General features: G+C 32.0%; 1 protein-coding gene across 6 annotated transcripts; it reads right to left on the bottom strand.

Moving 5' to 3' along the window:
* Nucleotides 1-572: 572 nt before the first annotated feature.
* On the bottom strand, nucleotides 573-16,492 carry LOC115887483 (anillin-like). Of its 6 annotated transcripts, none has more exons than XM_030906931.1 (19): nucleotides 16,268-16,492; nucleotides 15,968-16,142; nucleotides 15,585-15,884; nucleotides 14,528-14,712; nucleotides 14,097-14,450; nucleotides 12,748-13,356; nucleotides 12,515-12,683; nucleotides 11,098-11,260; nucleotides 10,490-10,586; nucleotides 10,295-10,432; nucleotides 7,818-8,027; nucleotides 5,985-6,104; nucleotides 5,805-5,925; nucleotides 5,575-5,742; nucleotides 5,275-5,510; nucleotides 3,143-3,316; nucleotides 2,890-3,084; nucleotides 1,102-1,274; nucleotides 573-889 (listed from the first exon to the last, which is right to left on the bottom strand). In XM_030906931.1, exons 1-19 carry the CDS (start codon nucleotides 16,283-16,285, stop codon nucleotides 793-795), a joined length of 3,702 nt encoding a protein of 1,233 aa, XP_030762791.1. In that variant the 5' UTR covers nucleotides 16,286-16,492; the 3' UTR covers nucleotides 573-792. The 6 variants fall into 6 exon arrangements, with proteins under 6 accessions (XP_030762791.1, XP_030762793.1, XP_030762795.1 ...); XM_030906933.1 differs by having other exon boundaries at nucleotides 12,748-13,419; nucleotides 14,097-14,354; XM_030906935.1 differs by having other exon boundaries at nucleotides 12,748-13,419; nucleotides 16,268-16,330.
* Nucleotides 16,493-21,290: the final 4,798 nt, after the last annotated feature.

Genomic DNA, 21,290 nt, shown 5'->3' with positions numbered 1-21,290 from the left:
TTTAAATTACACGGTTCAAAAATCATTTTTGCTGAAAGAAAAATAAATTACAACCTTCTGAAGGCCAACTGGCAGTAAGCGCCATTAATATAAAAGAGTACGGGCCAAGTAAACGACAACTAGGGCTTGACTTCGCTAAAATTATCATCGATTGTCTTTGACGCTATTTTTTTTATCATATGGTACACACAAATGAGTTGCTACGAATAAAAAAATCATACAGTCCTATCTATAACATTGTAGATGTTACACGTCTATAAAAAAACGCTGTCAAATGTGTTCAAAGAATAGGATTTGGAAATAATTTTATATATTTAAAAAAAATGAAACAATGACTATTATTAGTTGTTTAGGAAGGTTGATATGCTCCGTCTACTAGCGTGACGTCACGACTTAGGGTGTCTATTACATCTCCAACATCGACGGAAAAAAACAAACACTTAAAATATGCAAAACATTTTATTCACAGTAGTGTAAACACTTATACACTTAAAAGGCACATTTTTCAATATACACTTAAAATAAAAATATAAAACATTCATTAAATTAATGTTTTTAGATATATAAGCGCTTAAAAATATATATTAAATATATGCAGGTATTTTTTTGGGTTAGATTTTTTTAGTTCATACAGTCCGTAAAGTTAAAAAAATAAATACAATACCATCGAAAAAAACGGCGTCAGAGATGGCTGGGAACAGAACTGATCGAATTTTTTGTGTATAAAATTGTATGGAAAACGCCCCTAGCCAACTAGAAACCGTTTTTTATTCGATGATACGGTAAAGGTATTTAGGGATTCCCCCACATCCTTATAGCAGTGAGGGCCGCATTTAGTTTTGAGCACCACTGTATCCTTTCTTCTTTTGTGTCGGCTGACAATAAATGCCTATGGGAAAAAATATACAATCAGTTGATTTAAAAATAATATTTTAATATTAATATGATCATATAAATATTTATATATAGTCTATATCATGTAAGATGACGCTTAAAAATAAAGTTTGCCCTTAAATCTCAGTCATCTTTAACGAAATTGACTCTATTTTTTCTCGGTCCACCACGAACATAGAAAACCAAGAGTTAGAAGAGATTACTCACCTTATGATGGTTTTATCTCCTTTCTTTATAACCACCAATGTGTTCAAATCTGTCGGACATGCTGGCCTCTCGCGTTCCAGTAGGAACGTGTGCAGTCTCGCACAGATGTCGCGGCTTACTGGTCCCACGGTTTCTGACGTTACAGACTTTAGGTCGATGGTGTCGATTGGAGGCTAAAAATCATCAAAAAATTGATTTGCTTTTAAAGTATGCAACAGAAAATTCAAGACTGTATTATCAAGGAAAGGAAAGATCATACTAAGGGCTGGCAAAGGTTAGTCTTGGGTCGAGATTTCCGTATGTAAGAAAAGTACAATGCCTTTATAATGTACTGAACAAAGAGAGAACATTAAAAACGTTGCAAAACGTATGAAATAAACAGAGTTATTAAATTACACGTAGTAATTAATAAACTACATTTACTACATGTCACAAGTAGTTTTTTAAATGTCGAGTAGTAAATGTGTAGTTTATGTAACTAATGTAGTTTTTTTAAATAACAGTGAAAACATAACCTAAAAACTTTGTTTGTTGATCATTTTAAAGAAATAAAGGTATTACCGAAATAAAAAATCTATATTTTGTGATGTAAAAAATCATATATTCTCCTGGAGAATGTCTATGGAGAATTTCTCCATAAGAATTTATAGTTTATTTTGTGTTCAATGTTACTTCATAGAAAATACACTTTTGTTGAAAAAAATATTGTCTCTTTTTCTAATGTTGTTTAACTTATACAAATATAAATAACTTCATACTTCCATGATAAGAATTTGGCTTGATTTTTGTTTAAAGTCTAAATTGTTTATGTTTTACTATATTTTTGTAGGTAGTTTTTAACGTAGTTTTTGTGTAATTTTTGAAGGTAGTTTTTAAAATTTTAAAACGTAGTTAATATAAAAAACTACGTTTTTGGCGTGTTTTTTTTGCTTCATAAACTACTTAACAACCCTGGAAATAAACCGAGAAACTATGCACATTTCTAAAAGACGTGGAAGGAGATATAGCAGACTCGTCACGGTCGGCCGGTCGACCCAATCAGTACCATATCAGTACTTAAAATTCTAGAGAAGAGCTTCACGATTTAATTACGTCTCGTGATACTTTATTTGTTTTTTTATTATTAACGAGTCGTAATTTTCCCTATAGCTTGTAAATTTTTAAGTGCAAGTTAGAAACACTTGCACTTTTGGTAAAAATAAGTGAAATTGGAAATCAGTGGTTGGTGTTCGACAGTGGTCGCGCTATTAGAACTCTGAATTCAAAAATTGATATCTCCAAATCCATTAGAAACAATTGATTGTAGTTTTTTTTCAAAAACCTTCTTAATATATCTGCTATATTTTCTTCGCAGACAGTATGTGAAAATCTTTATAAATAAAAAAGTTACAAGATTGCTAAAATTTGCAAAAAGTAATAATTATCTAGTTATCTTTTCGAAAAAAAGTGTTTTAAAAATCAGCGGTTTCCGATCGTTATTTTACTTTACTTGATAGGGAAAGGCGTACCGGAGAAATGTGGCAACCCCGCAACAGCACACCGTTGCATTTCTCTCACTCCGACTTAATAAGATTCCTATGCGAGTTACATCCACACATGTAAATAGTGACCTAAAAGTAAGAGTTGCCAGCACGGTATAAGGGAAAGAGCAGAGGAGACAGAAGATAGATAAGAGATAAGAAAAGGGAGTAGTATGGGGCTTAAAACACCCCCCGAAGAGCGAAAAAAGATAGAGGAAGTAGGATAATCTGGACAGCTGGAACTTCAAAATTTGCAAATATTACTTACGACTTTTTTTTCATCGTCGGGGTACTTCCAGTAGCTGAGACTGTGCCCTTTCAGCAAGCACCATCGCCTGTGCCACGCCCCGAAACCAGAAATATCCTCGAACATGGTCAAAAATCCTCTGTGTTCCACCGAGACGGCCAGTTCACAATTCACCTTCATTTCCACGACCCCCTCCAAGGGACTCATAGGGGGAGTCTGTAAATTTTATTATTTTTTTATATTTCTTCGAATAATTTCCCTAAGGATGACTTACATTGTTCAAACTCCACATTTTCTTGTTAAGGTTTTGAACGGAGAAAATCACGTAACCCATGAGCGCAAACGAAGAAGTCCGTACTACCTGAGGTCCGGCAGGTGACTCTTTTGGCGGCCTTTGAAACCTGGACTCTTGCTTGTTCTTTTTTGGCGTGGTCAAACCTTTAGACGCCTAGAAATACCTTTTTACTACTATGTATATGCGTAGGAAGAAACCTTAGATCGTAAATATAAAAACTTAGCGGATAAAATTATAATATGCCTTAAGTTATTACACAAAAATTTGTTTATTCTCCGAGTAGACACGAAACACTTTTTTCTACTTATTTATTTCTAGAACGTAGTAGAGAGAAATAGAACGTAGAAGAGATAGTAGAAAGAAGTTAAAGGAGAGATGTAGAGAGAAGAAAAGGAAGAGTGTAGAGAAGAAAAGAGAGTAGAAATAAGATACAGGAGAGAACAGAGAATATAGGGAAGAGTAGAGGAGATAAGAAAGAGGATAGAGAAGAATATAAGAAAGAGATAGATGATAAGGGAAAGTGTAGAGCAGAGGAGAACAGTAGCGGGGAAGATAAGTGAGATAGTAGGAAATATAAAAAGCAGAGAGCATCTAAAAAAATAAAGGAGAGCAGAGAAGATAAGCGGGAGTAGAGAGAAGATAAAAGAGAGAATAGAGAGGATCTATGAGATAGTAGAAAGAAGTTAAAGGGAAGATGTAGAGAGAAGAAAAGGAAAAGTGTAGAGAAGAAAAGGGAGTAGAAATAAGATACAGGAGAGAATAGATTATAGGGAAGATTAGAGGAGATAAGAAAGAGGATAGATGAGATATTAGGAAGAGATAGATGATAAGAGAAAGGGTAGAGCAGAAGAGATAGAGAAGATAAGGGAAAGGGTAGAGCAGGGGAGACAGAAGAGGGATAAGTGAGATAGTAGGAAAAAAGAGTAGAGAGAAGATACGGGAAGTAGAGAAGATAAGCGCGAGTAGAGAGAAGATAAGAGAGAGAATAGAGAGGATATAAGACAGTAGAAAGAACTTAAAGGAGAGAGTGTAGAGAGAAGATAAGGTAGAGTGTATAGGAAAAAAAAGGGTAGAGAGAAGATAGAGGAGAAAATAAAGAAGATAAGGGTAGAGCCGAGGAGGCAAGAGAGAGAAGCTAAGTGAGATAGTAGGAAAAATAAAAAGGAGCAGATAAAAAAGATAAAGGAAGAGTAGAGAAAAGATACGGGAAAGCAGAGAAGATAAGAGAGAGCAGAGAGAAGATAAAAGAGAGAATAGAGAAGATATAAGAGATAGTAGAAAGAAGTTAAAGGAGAGAGTGTAGAGAGAAGATAAGATAGTGTATAGGGAAAGAAAAGAGGGAACTCCTACCTTCCTTAGAGTAGAGAATATAAGGGAAAGTAGAGAAAAGATAAAGGAGAGGGTAGAGGAGATAAGAAAGAGACAGAGAAGATAAGGGTAGAGCAGAGCACACAGTAGACTGAAGTGATAAAAGAAAAAATAAAGGAAAGAGTAGAGAAAAGATACAAGAAAGCATAGAAAGGGAGAGTGTAAAATGAAGTGAAAGAGAGAGTAGAGTGAAGATAAGATACAGAGTAGAGAAGAGAGTAGAAAGAAGATAAAAAGAATAGTAGAGGATATAAAGGAGAGCAGAGGGAAGATAAAGGAGAGGGTAGAAGAGATAAGGAAGAGATAGAGAAGATGAGGGGAAGGGTAGAGGAGAGGAGACAATGGTGGGCAGATAAGGGAGAATAAAAGGAGAGAGCAGATAAAAGATAAATGAAAGAGTAAGAAGATATAGGAGAGTGTAGAGGAAAGAGGATATAAAGAGAGTAGAGAAGATAAGGGAGAGGACAGAGAGAGATAAGCGAAGAGAGAGGGAAAGTGAGAGATTGACATTCCAGTAAAGAACGACAATTTTTTGACAAATATTAGCAGGATATCTGGACAAAAAAAAATAAAATATTTTAAAATAACGTGACGTAAAGGAAAAAAGACAAAAGAAAGACAGACGATTGATCTAGTCAATGTCACAGACAGAGACACGTCCTTGATGTTATGACGAACCACATTTATTTATCCACTTATTTTATATATGATCTAAGGTCGAAAAAAACCTTTCAGAGACAAACCTTTTTGTGTATATGGTATTTAACTTCATGAGGAAGGAATTCCTCCTGAGCTTGTAGACAATACACCTCAAAAGTCACAGTAAAATCGCTGAAAATATTGTTTAAAGTCACAGATCCGGGAATATACAAGTCAGTATCGGGATTTTTTTTACTGGCAACCGTGGACGTTAGCTTTGTTGGTACAACTTGTTCGCCGCATTTAATCAGGCACACCACGTGATGTCCTTTACCTCCAGCTTGAATAAAAATAAATATTATTATATTTTCATACTAAATAACATTAAAAAAATAGTTACTAACTCGCAGCCAAGGCAGTGACGTATTTCTGTTTCATAGGCAACACTATATTCGATATAGTTAGCGTTCCTTTCTCCAGGGGCACACTCTGTGACAATTTACTTATCGGTCTTAATGTTCTTTCCACTCTTAACCTTTGAAGTTCGTGCAACGCTGCTTGTCTTCTGTGACCTGTTTTTTTTGGACAGAAAAATCATAAAATTATAATAAAAATCTTAGAAAAAAAAACTTACTTGCAACAAGTAGTACTCTTTCGGCTTCGACTTGTTCGGTAGAACCGGAAAATTCCGGAGTACTACTGCACAAATTCAAAGCCTGACTCGTTTGGGCGATGATATTCTGTTGAATATTCACCTGAAAAACGATGAAATAAATTTTTAAATTATATAATTAATAAAAATATAACTAGTTACTTCTTCCTCCAATACTTTAATCTTCGCCGTTACTGCATCGTCCTCGGTACTATCAGTCTCTACCTCGGAACTTTCCTCAATCAAAGGCTGTCTCGAGATCTGCCTCAAAGGGGTGTGTACCTGAAAAACAGATATTGAAAAAACTGATATTGGTATTTATTTCGCTGAGTAAGAGAGAGAAGAAGAAATGGAGACAGAGATAGGACATGGAAATATGGAAGAGTAGAGGAGAGAGAGGAAATAAGGGAGAGAATAGAAGAGAGAAAAGAGAGTATAGTAGGTAAGAAAAAGGGAGTAAGAGAAAAGGAAGAAGATAGGGAAAGAGTAGCGGAGACAGGGTTGGGTAACGACACGTAGAAAATTATTTTTCTACGTGTATATAGAAAAATGTATAAAATACGCGTACATGTTCAAAATTAATTTTGTATATATAAAGCTGTTTTCTCTAAAAAAAGTTTTCTCCTAGATATGTTCTTTAAATTCTATAAGTGTTAAACCTGTAATATATTAACATGTCTCTATTGTGTGATGGTACTAACTACCGAAGTATAAGAGACATATATATTAAAGTATATTTTCTTAATTCTTATCATTCACTTACATTCATCTATATAGACTGGTGGTAGCAAGGCGGCTGCGGCTTCAAGAATCAAGTGCCTGAGAAAGCCCACTATGATGAGGCGAAACGTCGCATAAAAAAAGTTTCTATTTTCAATTAACTAAAAAAAACCTCATACCCAAGAAAGGAAAAAAATATATATGGATATTCATAGTTAAGGTTTTATGACATTATATTATAATATTATTATTCACATGTTAAATAATAAATAACAATTGATTACTGTTATTAATTTATTTCTTGTACTAATCATTGTGTTGAACTATTTAAAACAAATATAAACGCAAAAATAGTTTCCAATATACAGAACTACTTTTCTACAAATGGACATATTTAAAATGTAGACAAGTGGATGTAGAAAATTCGGTAGAATATGTAAAATTTTCTACCAACCCAACCCTGAGAAGAGATAACGGAGAAAATAGGAGATAAGAGAGAACAGAGGAGAGAAAATAAAAGAGGGAGTAGAGAGAGAATAGAACGGAAAATAAAGAGAAGAGAGGAGATATATGGAATAGAGAGGGAGAGAGTAGAGGAGATAATGGAAAGAAAAGATAAGATATAGAGAATAAGGGAGAGATTATGAGAGAGAAGATCGGGAGAGTATTGTAGAAAAGAGAAGAACATAAGAAAAAGAATAGGGTGGAGAAACTATAAGGGAGAATAGAGAGATAATAAAGAAGAGATAGGAGATAAAGGAGAATAGCGGAGATATATAGATAATACAGGAATATCTCCTTGCCCGAGCAGAGGTGAGAGGTTCTCGCTCTCTCTTGCCCTTTGGTGAAATCAGGCTGTTTCTTGGTTCTTTTACTCTCCCCTTTTTCGAGGAGCATTTTCGCTTTTGCTCCCTCCAAAGCAAATCCTTTGTGGATCAGTCGGAGGTATCTCCGTGCTCATGCTCTGCAGAGATCTACTCCCCGCCTGATTGATCCAGGCAGGGTAGAGGAACCGGTAACTTGTGTAGCCTGTTGGGTCTAGAGGTAGGCTCCCGACCCTTACTAGAGGAGGTGGTAGCTTGTGTGCCGCTTGTGGAGGCTGGCCTCGCATAAGTATCAGTTGCCTCTCCTGTAGTTTCCTTCTTGGAACTTGCCCTGTTAATGTTCCCAGTGTTTTTAGGGAGAGGGTAGAGGAGATATGGTAGACAATAAAGGATTTAATTAATAAGTACAACAAAATTACTTTTTTCCCAGTACATTTTTTAAAACTCTTACCTCATTTTGCTGCTTCCTGTAGAAACTGACGGTGTGCGTGAGCTGTAAAACCTCGTCACCGTCCACGACGACCGGAAGTTCGGTAGATGGCCTGGGCGACGCGGCGACGATTTTTTTCGGAGACTGAAAATTATTCTCCTTCTTTTTACTGTCGTTTGGAGAAGCGAAATTTTTGTAGTGGAACGAGTTGGACTGGTGTGCCCTTGCGTGCTGTAAATTTTTTTTTTATTTGATCAAATTAGAGATAAAAAATATTAGTGATGGGTTGTTATTTAACTATCTGTTATTTTATAACAATTATTTAGAAATAACATAACGCAACCGTTACTGCTTTTAAAAAATAACAGATATAAAATAACAACACGCAGAGATCGAGTGTTCGTGAAACGAAGTCGGCGCTCTGCACTGCCACGAAATTCGATGCTGCTCGAAGCAATTCTAAAAAACAACTAGTATGGATGGAAAACCTATTATTTCGACAACCATCGATACAGGCGGCGAGATACAACGGACAACGGAGTGGGGTATGCGCTACGGCGCGGCGCGTCGTGTTGGGCTGACAACAGCTTAAAAATAATAGGATATAAAAGAAGCAGCTTTTTTGAAACAGTTGCGGGCATAACGCCTGGCTGTCGAGATAACAGGAGTGGGAAAGGAGCGCTGCTGCATCGGTCGATTGTCGATGGAGGCTCGCAACGGGTTGGAGAATAACGCATCAGTTGTTTTAGCTATGTTGTTTTTTTACCTGTTACGAGCATAACAGAACGGCGTTCGAGATAATCGGAGGTTTGAAACAGGTTGGAGAATAACGCATCAGTTGTTTTAGATACATATTGTTTTTCAACCTGTTACGAGCATAACGGGCGGAGGTCGAGATATTATGGCGCTGTATGTTTCAATACTTTGTTATTAAGTTTCAATATTTAAGTATTTATTTATTCTGAAAAATTTTCAGAATAATATTTTAAGATTTTTTAAAAATGTATACAGGGTGTTTTGAAAAATCTGGTCATTGATTAATCACGATCCTGCTTAAAGCCCTTGACGTAAAAAGCTGATTTTTGGAAAACGGATTGACTTTAGGGTGTAGAGGTGCGATAAGAAGGGATTTTTCGAAACTCAAATTCTAAGGGGGTGAAACCACCCTCAAATATTAGAATATTTTTTATTTAAAAACTGGTGAGTTTTTCGAAAAAACTCTTAAACACGTATATTTTATTTTGTTGTTTTACATATTTTGAGATTTTTACAAAATATATACAGGGTGTTTCATAAAATATGACCACTGAGTAATCACTATTCTGCTTAAACTGCTTGACGTTTAAAGCTGATTTTTGGTAAACGGATTGACTGTGGGGTGTAGAGGTGCGATAAGGAGGGGTTTCTCGAATCTCAAATTCCAAGAGGGTGAAAACGCCCCTCAAATATTACAATATTTATTATTTAAAAAACGGTTAGTCTTTCGGGAAAACGATTGGACACGCATAATTTATTTTGTTTTTTTACATATTTTGAAATTTTTTAAAAAATAATACAGGGTGTTCCAAAAAGTTGAGTAATTGATTAACCACGATTCTGCTTAAACTGCTCGACGTTTAAAGCATATTTTTGGCAAATGTGAGAAAATTTTATCCAGTTTGTATGTTAATGGAAATTCTTGCTTTGCTTTATCATCACCATTACAAATTAATAATTCGATGCGAACGAAGTCGCGGGTACAACTTAACAAGTATAGCTAGAGACGTGAGAAATATAAAATAAGAGACGCCCCCCGATGCGCAGTGGACATCCCACAAATTTGCTTCAATCAGATTTTTCGTAGCGTAACTGCATCTCTCTTCCGCCGAATGCGTTCTCTCTCTATCGTGTGCGCGACCGGTGCTATCCCCAAGTCTCTTCCTATATTTGTCAAACTGTACATGCTAGTTTAAGTGTAAAATTAATTCGAACTCTAGTGTGTAGTTGGTTTACTTATGAAGAATATACTACACATTTTCTTATATTGCTATTTTTTGACCGCAAATGGTAAAATCATAACGAAGAGCTTCTCGCCCGTCGAGTGAGATGCACCCTGTACACTGCTACGCAATTCAGAATCTACGCGGATCGAGGGGTAGGGCGTAGGTAGATCGGAATTTATAGATATAGACGAGTGGCGGCATTTTGGCTTTTTTATATCGCAATTTGTAAACAGCGCTTATTTGTAAACAACCCCCGTTTTTAGAGAGGTATTTTAGATAACAATCGATATTTAGAAATGTTATGACACCCTGGAAATACTACCCCGAGCACGTCATTGTTGCAACTGCGTTAATACGCCTGGCGGTGACCGCCTCATATTCTTTCAGATATTTAGCAATAAAATAAAGAAACCTGTTATTTTTAAGCTGTTATTTTAAGCTGTTTTTTATAAATAACTATAACAGTTTCAACTGTTATCTAAAAATAACAGTTTTGCCCATCACTAAAAAATATACCTTTGGAGAGTAATGCCGACCCTGTTTCGGAGGTGACGGTCCTGTTCCGCTGTCATCATCGTCAATTTCGTCCAAAATCTCATCTAGTTCGTTCATAATACTAGAATTTTCGCTGCTAGTGGATTCTTCATATGTTACCTATAAAAAAACATATATAAAATGACGAAACCCTAAAAAAAAATTAAAAAAATATACCTTCTTGGAAGGAGTGACATTTTTACATACTGCCTCTAGGATATCTCTTCCGAAACTTGTGTTAGGATCAGCAGAATCAAAACTGTTATCTCGCGAGCTATTAAAAAATTATTTTGTAAATAGTAAAACTTTGTAAATATCTGTGAATATACATGTTACATGGATTAGTTACAGTGTGTCTTAATGTTAAACGAGTGTTAATAAGATGGAGTTTAACATGCATAAGAGGTGAATGAAATGAAAAAAATGCTATGATGAATTGTATAAATTTATTAAAATTACATATAACATGTATCACAGTATATTTACAGAGAGAATATAACCTTAAAATTATTCTACACATTTTCTAAAAAATTGCCTACACGATTATTATGAGTATTATTAATTAAATATCTAATAAAAAAATAAAGAGTCATATATAATCTTCTTTAAAGAACTAGTATCACTACAGGCCTCTGTAGTGATAATAGATTTTTAAAGAACATATATTTTATAAGGAACACCACATATATTGTAAACACATAAAAATAAAGAGAAAAAAATACCCAGCCCCTAGATTTCATGCTAGACAAAGACAAAACAATATCCAATTCGTTACTTTATCGCACCTGTTCTCTGTTTGGTTCGGAGTGGGTGTCCTTGTATCCGGATCGGTCGTAGTAGCCTCGATATCTGATAGATTCGGGTACAGCCTACCTACCTTAGGGGGCGACACCTTGATTCTTTTCACGTCCTCTAAAGTAAACGCTACTTTGGGACTGTCCGCGTCAGCTGCAAGGAAAATATTTAAGAGAAAACTGTTATTTCTTGGAAATGTTGTTCCTAAATAACAGTAAAAACTGTTATTTAGAAATAACAGGTGAAACTGTTATTTAGAAATAACAGTAATTGTGTAAATAATCGTTACTGCCTTGGGACTGTTACTTAAATTAAATATTGATAAAACAGTTATTTTTAAATAGCAGTTAGATTTGTTGCTGCTCTGGAACTGTTACTTACTTGAGAATAAATTAGATACGGATAAAACTGTTATTTCTATATAATAGTTCGAATTGTTATTTGCAACGACTGAATAATAGGTCTGTTTGTTATCAGTGTAATTGAGTGTTTGTGTAGAAAGTGTAACATAGTGTATATTAAGTGACCATAACGTGCAAAATGTACTATATATACCCAATTTGTAAGAAACACTTTAGGCTTAAGAGAATGTAGTTTAGGTTGCTCTAAGTAACACCAGCGCAGAATAACAAACATATCTAATGATTGATTTATGATAAACTGTCAATTAGAACAATTTAATTTTTAAATTATATTTAAAAATAACAGTTAAAAAACTGTTAGTTACTTTATAACAGAATAAACCGATTTGGTCATTTCAGAGAAGTGTGGTCTGGATCTTAACATGTAAGACACAGATGTAGGCAGCTTAATGGAAAATAAAATGTATTAAAAAGAGATAAAAGTTGGGTTGATACATTTCTTCTGTGCGGTATTGTCGGATTTTGCATCAAAAGCTCAAACCGCACAAGTAGGCGTTTATAGAAAATGTTGCATCTAGGGTTGGAACCTTATTTTTCACAATTAGTTACTCATTTTACTACAGATGTAATAGATTATATTTAGCTTAGATATATTCTCTTCAGTAGTGTGCATGAATGTTTTTAAAACAGTTTTTTTCTACACAAATTTTCTTACAAACGTAAAAACCGGCAACACTGTATGCTGCTTTTGATTTTGTATCTGTGCCTGTCAACTGGTCATATATATTATCCTCTATCTTACACGTTAAAATCCAGACCACACTTTTAAAATTACCAAATCGGTATATGGACAAAACTGTTATTTCTGAGTAACAACTGTAACTGTTATACCAAAATGGTTTAAACTGTTACTCCCTTGGAACTGTTACTTCCATAATAATTAAATTAGACAGGGACAGAATTGTTATTGTATTACTGTTATTGAAAAATAACAGCTTAAAATAACAGGTTTCTGTTATTTTATGCCGACAAAAACGTTACTAACTTGTAATTTTCCCACCGCTTTTCCTTTTTTCTGCCGATCTGCGAGGGAGAGGCGCTTGAACAGTCACTGGCTTAGATTTCAACATGGCCGTTTCCTCATCGGCATCTTCGCAATCTGAATAATCGGACTCGCTGGGCGCTTCTTCAATTATGTCTTCATTATTTGCCACCTAGAAATATACAGAGAAACATGGCAATCATCCATACATATATATTTATTGTCTTAAACAGTACCTGTTTGTTTTTGTTAAATCTGTTCAGTAACATATCCATTTCTTTCTGTCTCTCCGCCTTCATTTTGTTGAAGATTTGTTCTTCGGAAATCGTGGATTTGTTCTCTAACAGCGTTGCCATGGTATTGGCTATACCGCCAGCTTGATGCACCACTGCAACAGTTGGTATTTTTTTATTTGACTCAACTTTTTTATTCTCTTCAAATTTAATAATGTTTTTCTTAAATTTTCCCTGTCCTTCTTCCTTGTTTTTGAAGGTTTCTTTATTCTTTGCGTTATTTTCAGTAATTCCAATAAATTTGCTCTCCGAGGCCTTCATTGTGGTGTCAACTTTGACGGGAGCAGACTGTCCAAAAGGCGCTTTAGGTATCAAGGCATTACCCTTATTTTTCTCAAAAAGAGCTTTCCTTTCTGCCAAACTTAACAAGGCAGGATCTTTCTCAGGCTTTACCGGACTATTATGAACCTTACTCTCAAATATGGCGGCCTTATTTGCCACTGAACCCGGTTTTTTTAATTCACTAATCTCAGATTTTTTTACGTCATTTTCTTGAAGCGTTGGCAGGCTTTTTACGGTACTTTTAGCGGATTCCTCTGTTTTTTGACCACCCTGTGAATTGTATGAGTAAACTAAACGTGAAGACGAAGCCGTGCGTGTGAATCCTTGTGATTGCTACAAACACCACATGCAAATAATTTAAAAAATAACCCTACACTAAACGTTTTACCTGTCAGTTAAAAAGGTCAGATAAGGTGTAAAGATTTTGGTGTAAAGGCCATGGAGGAAGCACTACTATTATTGATTCAAAATTAAATATGAATAAAACTGTTATTTCTAAATAACTGTTTTGGAACTGTTATTGCTCCGGAACCGTTACTTAATAATAAATTTGTTATGAACAAAACTGTTAATTCTAAATAACAGTTTTGGAACGGAACCATTACTTAATAATAAATTAGTTATGAACAAAACTGTTATTTCCAAATAACAGTTGGAAAAATTACTTACTTTCGAACTGTTCCTTAATAATAAGTTAGATATGTGCAAAACTATTAATTATAAAGCAGAGTTGGAACTGTTATTTCTTTGGAACTGCTATTTAATAACAAATTAGATACGAATAAAACTGTTATATCTAAATAACAGTTGGATCTGTAATTCCTTTGGAACCGTTACTTAGTCCAGTTCAAGTAAAACGTTTTTTTACGTCACACAATATTTTATTTGATATCTTTAGACTAAACAGGTAAAACCTTACGTGTAGAAAATAGTTTTATGTCAAGGAATCACAAGAATAAAAAACTAACAAATAATCTACCAAACACAAGGAAAAAAAAAATATTATTTACCAATGTATCCAAAACTTTTGGATCCCAGTTTATTTGTTTGGGTACTGCCCCTTTTTCTACATTTAAAACAGTCTTTTTAGGACTACCATGTACTATCCTTGGACTCTCTTTGGAGACTATTTTTTTATTATCAGAATCTCCCTCAATACTATCTTTATCATTAGATGGTTTGGGTTTAAATAAACTTTTTTTAGGACTGTTTGTTGTACTACTTGGTGGACTTGGTGCTCGAGATTTTGTCGGTTTTTTAGTCGATTTCTGGGGGGAAGATTGATTATTTGTGAGAGGAGGCTGTGGTGCGGGTGGTTTCCATGTTTTTTTAGGTGTGGTAGTAGTAGTACTTTGAGAAATAATCTATTGAATAGTAAATAAATAAAAAAATAAATAAAAAAATAAAAAGAAAAATATAAAATGATGTATGTAAAACTTACTGGATGGCTCATGTCATCTTCCCATCTATTGATTGTCTCTGCCAAGTCCGCTAATTTGCTCAGTCCTTTGTGAGATTTTTTATCAATTTTCTTCGGTTTTTCTGCTTCCTCATCAGTAGCCATGTTTTTATAGAACTGGGCTTCCGTTCTGTGTATTGGAGAAGATATTTCTGCATCTTCCCCACCTAAAAATAAAAAATAGTTTGTAACTGTTACTTCTAAATAACAGTTGAAACTGTTACTTCTAAATAACAGTTGAAACTGTTACTTCTAAATAACAGTTGAAACTGTTATTTCCAAATAACAGTTTGAACTGTTACTGTCTTGGAACTGTTACTACCTTAATAATAAATTACAGTATGTCTCCGGATTGTCTTTACAAGAGGAAAAACTTTTTTATTATTGACAATTTGAGAAAAACGCATTCTTAAAAATTTTTGCTTGTTCTAAAATGGTTAATCCCGTTTATACTTTTACAAATTTCCATACCGTTTTTGAGAAAATAAAAAAAAACACGAAAATATGGTTGAATTTTTTCCTAAAAATCAAAAGGCGTTTCTATGGTAATATAATTTCGATTTTATTCTTTGACAGATGGTTATTATTAATTTTGATTAAAGTGTTATTTTTTTGCTGTTGTTAAAGAGTCTCATTTTGCCAGAACTATTAACACACTTTCTGTAGTACTGAACTAAATTAATTTTGTGCTTCGTATAGACAAAACTGTTATTTATAAAAAAAAATTGAGGAACTGTTTAAACTGTAACTGCTTTGGAACTGTTACTTCCTTAATAATAAATTAGATATAGACAAAACTGATCTTTCTAAAAAATAGTATGAACTGTTATTTCTAAATAACAGTTGGAACTGTTTCTGTTTTGGAACTGTTACCTACTTAGTAATAAATTAGATAAAAATAATAGAAAAAAAAACAGAAATAAGATTTAAAAAATAGAAATAAAAATTTAAAAAATAGAAATAAAAATTAAAAAAACAAATTGTTAAATATATCCCATTTAACCCATATTTACACTGTTTGGTTAGTTTAAACAATTACCAGCATAGAGTTTCCCCAATCTTTTCAGCCTATTCCTAGACTCTTCCCTAAGACCAGCATTTTCCTCATTGTGATTCGAAAACCTCTCTATATTTTCCTCGTTTTCCCTCTCCTCTATTTCCACTTCGACTCGCACATTCTCAGCACTCTTGACCTTAATCTCCATGTTAAAATCATCCTTCTGTATGTTCAGTGTCTTTGTGAGCATGTTATTGTTTGGGGAACCTTCAACATCAGAAGAAATTCGAGTTACTGAGTTTTGACGATGAAATTTAGTTGTGTAGGTTGAATTTAGCATGCCTAAAATGTGTTTGTTAGTGTTCTGGTGATGTTAATGATAGTTAAATGGATATAATAATGGTAAAGTCATATTTAATGCATACTTAATGAGTCTTCTTTGTTGGACAAAGCAGCTAAATTGCCTTCTGAGTGAATTTCTTTGGGGGGAATGGCAGTAACCTTCGTTAAGTTTGGTTCTGATTTATTTGTTTCCCTCAAAGGGTGGCTTTTGGCCTCCCCTATCATCCTTTGTCTTTCTCTAGCCCTTGACAAAATATTCTAAATAACGTTAAAACTAGATTATACTCATTATTTTCACTCAGATAATCCTTAAATCTTTCAGTAAAAACAAGAAAGATATATAAAACTACCCCAAAAAAATACAACTACAATAAAATACCTACTTCAGTGAAAGGGTCCATTTCAATTTTATAATTATCCTCTTTTACTACACTTTGAACTATTTTTGTTCAAATATCTTTGTTAAAAACACCACACCACAAAATTTTGGTACTTTCAAACCATAAAATTGATTACAAAACACAATTTGTCTATGGTTTTTTTAGACTGTTATTTTTGTAACAGTCGTTATAAAGACAAACACAACCGTTTTTCGACAATGCCATTTCAAAAAAGACGTTTTGGAGTTTTTCAGAAGTACCAACTGGTAATTCCTACAAGAATTGGTAGTACTGACATTTTTGTATAAACAAGGTATAAACAAAGAGTTCCACGGAAATACACTAGATGGGGTGGCAACTAGCGCAAAAAAAATAGGAAACTACTCTGATTTAAAACTATTTAAAAGATATATTTTTCAAATTTATAACTTTTCCTTCGCCATAATGTCAAGAATAATGATTTAACATTTTTATTTATGGGAATTACATTTCTTGACTCTTTAATAAAAGTATCTTAAAATACTTGAACAGAATCAACAAATTTCATGAGTGTATGTATGGAAAATGTCAAAAAATTGCCAATTTTTTGGCTGTTTTTTACAAGTTTTTACAGCTCTTAGAAAAATAGTAAACATTGTCGAAAAATTATGAAAATTTTAGCATTTTCAGCAAATTTTATATAGATTTAGAATATGTAATGATTTAATACTTTAAGTGTTTTTATTTTGTAAGAAACTTGATATTTCAAACCCTTGTTTTTGAACGATTTTTCATCGTAGCTAAATTATTATCTACAGGTCATACTGAACTCTTAAGACCAAAATGGCTTAAATTTTGTATTCTACGCCTTTTATTTAGTAATTAACACTGGTGCCATCAAAATCGGAGACCTGTGTAGTACCACAGAATATCTAGCTACTAGCATAATATTTTTAAAATTAATTTAATTTATTTTTCAATTTTTTTTATTAATATATCCTTCACCATAATGTCCAGAATAAGAGGTTTAAAATACAAACACGGTTCGTTTTTTTTTTAATTTTTTAATGATTGCTATTCCAGTAAATAGAATTATTACATTGTCACACATACGATTTCATACATCAAATTTGGTTAAAAATAATTGCAACGAAATTTCTCTAACTTTTTTCACATCATATTTTTTTTTAAATATCTATATCTTACAAATTATTTATTTTTCTCTTCAATAATGCCATACAAATTTCACAGTAAGTTTTCCTCTAAACCTAATTTTTTCAACGTTTTAAGTCATAGTTTTCCTGAAAAATAAATTCTTATTGGCCACTTTGGATTCGAAAAACTTTTTTTTTGTTATTACTAAACTTTATACAATAATTTACAATCTTTTCTTTTATTCAATATAATATGTTTATTTTTTTCTATACAAAAGAGTTTATTTTGTGTGGCAAATAAGGATATATTTTTTTAAAACACTAAAAAATAATTTAAAAATTCCAAAATATACGATTTTTTTTTCTTCACTTAACCAAAAGTGATAAAATTTTTTTTTTGCGCATACATTCTACAGTCTTCCATTCGAAAAAAATGTCTGCTCTACAGTGTATAAGATAGGAACTTAGAATAACTAAAAAAAAAGCAAAAAATATATAAGTTAAATCAAAAAATGGCAGTCAAATTCAAAATAAAAATGGCAAAAACACTTGTTTGTAGTTATTAATAGTAAAAAAAAAATAATAAATCGTTTACAATATAACTCTTAAACCTAAAAATAAACCCTATAATTACTAGGAATATCCAAAAGAGGCGTTTTTGATCAGTTTTTTGCCTTGTTTTGGAATTCTTTTAAAGATATTTATCTCTTAATTAAAGTTCAAGTCTCCTAAAAGTAAAATATTAATAAAAATATATAAAAAAACTCATACACGTATATCCTAAAAATAATTTTATATATATAACTTTTTAAAACATTATACATACATAGATTTTTTCTTTTTAACGTATACATAAAAAACAAAAAATAAATAGATACACCTATAACTGTAGAACACTAAAAATATTCATAATTTTTCGAAAAAAATCATTTGATTTTTTTTCTGTAATAGACTGATGTGTTTCGAAAAAATGAATAAGAGTTCATTAAAACTAAAATGGCATTACATTTTAGGCTTTTTTTAAAATAATAAAATAAATACAACTTTCAAAAATTCTTATACGTACATTATTACACGATACAAGTATTATTATCAAAAAATGACCCCCGATTCTACTAAAAACGTTTATCTTGTAACTTTTTTTGGTTTATACCGAGATATTTTTGTTCTAATTTTGATACAAAAGGAATATTGCACATTATATGTTTGGCTTATTACCCATCTCACTTAACATAGATAGAATCTGCTTTAATTTTTATAAATTGCGAGAAAAACTATAGGCGAAATATTAATATAGACCCTGTAGGTAGATTATATTTTTCGATTTGTTTACTAAATATAATATAAAAGTTTTTTTTACTTGGTTTATTTTGTATAATAAGATTATAGTTTGTGCCTAAGATTTGTTATAATTTTACACCCAAAATTAGATTTAGTTTTTTTATATATACAGTATGTCATCTTTCAAGGTATTAAAACCAAAGGATATTATCCTTATTTGATTTTTAGAACTTATTTAAGAACCATATTTTCATAATTTTTATATTCAGCAGCAAAAACAAGCATGCATTTTTCTTGAAAAGTTAACAATAAAAAAGTTTTTCATACATGAAATTTTTTAAAATATTCTTAGCGTTGTCATGTAACATGGGCAACATAATCCAACACATATTCACAAGCAAAACTGTTTTTTTTTCAGTCTTTCTTGTGTAGAAATAATAATGAAAAACAAACGTTTACAAAAAATGCCAAAAATTACGAATTTGTCAAGTTACAAAACCAAACTTTTTTAGCTAAAAATTGCCTCAAGAGTTTTCTGACATTGATATTTTACCTTTGTAACTGGTACAGTTATAAACAGAAAAAATAACATCACTTGTTAACTATTGTATTATTTAATAATTCAACAACATATATCTAGTAAAATTTAGCTATCATAGTGCGGGTAGTATAGTATATTATTATGTATGTTATGGCAAAGGTATACTTTGGTAAAATATCAATTTTCTTTATGAAAAACACTATTATTTTCTTCGTTTAACAATATTAAATTCATATTAAACTATAACATGGTGTTTTAAAGTGTATATTCAATTTTAAATCATTTTTTTTGGTACCTAAATTTTGCCTAAACGTAGTATCTAGTGAAATTGTGTATTCGACACTTTTTGAATACCCTGTATGATCAAAAAGTTTCATTATTGTACACACTGTATCATTATAATCATCACACAAGTGTTTTCTATGATTATAAACAATTTTTTCTTCAAAAAACAACCCAAAAGTTATTTAATTTTATTAAGTTTTGGTTTGATTATTTATTTAATATCTGATTTTGTATTTGCTTCTAAATTTTGAGCCTTTTCAGTACTTTTTTTAAGTAATTTATATATTTTTAAGTAGTATACAGGGTGTTCCAATATTCCGTGAATATAGTAATAAGGACTCCGGATTTTTTGAATTATGTAATAAGCTTCATATTTTTTTTTAATTATTTAATGTTTGGGTTTATTTTTTATTTAAGCGCTCTAACTGTCCTCTAAAAAAGAAAAAAAGAAAAAAAAAGAAAAATAAAACCAAAAAAAAGAAGAAAAAAAAAGAAAAAAAAGAAAAAAAAGAAAAAAAAAAAAAAAAGAAAAGAAAACAAAAGAAAGAAAAAAGCAAAAAAAAGAAAAAAAAGAAACAAAAGAAAAAGAAAAAGGCGAAAAAAGTTCTAGATCCACGGAAAATATTTGGACAGACTATATTATATCATACCTCTTTACTTAACCATGTTATATATACGTTTATATTACTAGACCTAAACGTAAAAACTTTGAGACAATTTTAGGGGGCCTCCCAACATAACAATTTATCAACAAATATAGCACGAAAACATAACCTCGTTTAACAGTTAATTAGCTAACATTAAAAACTACATTTATTATATAGTATGTGGTTTTATTTTGTGTGTTTGAACGCAATTTTTTAACCGCAGAGAATTTCCATTTTATGCAAGGCCTAAATGTGTGTAGTTTTCCCAAAAGTGACGTTTTGTTTATTTGTATCGGCACTCCTCCTCAAATCCTTTTAATAACTTAGTATAGATTCCAGGATATATATCTTGAATGAATGTGCGTTTTTAGGAAAAAAATCCTAAATTTTTTGAATTTGTGCGTTATTTCGAGATTCGGGGAGGATTGCCAATCAGTTTAAATGTGTTAATGTGTGTAATTTTGACAGAATAACATAAAGTAACACCCGCTAAATTTGATTTTAATTTTAAAAAACTATATACAATAATATATACGGGTTTTTACTGAGTATAGTGTGTATAAATTATATACACACTGCTCAACTCATATGAGATATAGTTTAAACCTCCATATATATTATCGCATAATGTAAAAAAGGATAAAAGTAAAAATATAAAACTTCCTAAATAGTATCATTTTACACAAAAGAGTGTATTTTATCGATTATTTTTGTAACATTACCCGAAATGTGTTTGTGTAATAGTGTTTTGTAATGTAAAAATGTAATATATTTGATTTTATATATTATATTGTAAAAAAATAATAAAAGCAACGAGTTCCTTTTTTGAAAAAATACACCAACCCTTGTTTTTCGTGTGTAAAAAAAATAATATAGTGTAAAAAAAAGTGTCGCGAAATGGTTTTTTTCCTTCTTCCTTAACAAGAATTTGAATATTTTCCCAAAACTATCAACTTGTCACGAAAAAACATTGAACCGAAGTGTGGATTATCGAAATTTTTTGTATAGGGCGTTTGGAAATAAACGTCCGTTTTGGCTATTGCAGTTTAACGGAAAATTTAAACGACCGACGATGCCAAGTCTGGCAATATTTCGTTCCTTTCCAGGGATTTTCTGAAGCTTTTTTCATTGGTTTATAT

Source organism: Sitophilus oryzae, unplaced genomic scaffold (genome assembly GCF_002938485.1).
Source record: "Sitophilus oryzae breed Bouriz unplaced genomic scaffold, Soryzae_2.0 scaffold_576_pilon_pilon, whole genome shotgun sequence".
NCBI classification, from domain to species: Eukaryota; Metazoa; Arthropoda; class Insecta; order Coleoptera; family Curculionidae; genus Sitophilus; species Sitophilus oryzae.
This window is presented reverse-complemented; position numbering and strand designations above follow the sequence as displayed.

Excerpts from the sequence above, each read along its gene's own strand:
- LOC115887483 (XM_030906935.1), bottom strand. Across the intron at positions 12,684-12,747 it reads GATTTAACAAAAACAAACAG|GTGGCAAATAATGAAGACAT; the intron begins GTACTGTTTAAG and ends GTATATTTCTAG. Across the intron at positions 8,028-10,294 it reads GTCGGCATTACTCTCCAAAG|CACGCAAGGGCACACCAGTC; the intron begins GTATATTTTTTA and ends AAAAATTTACAG.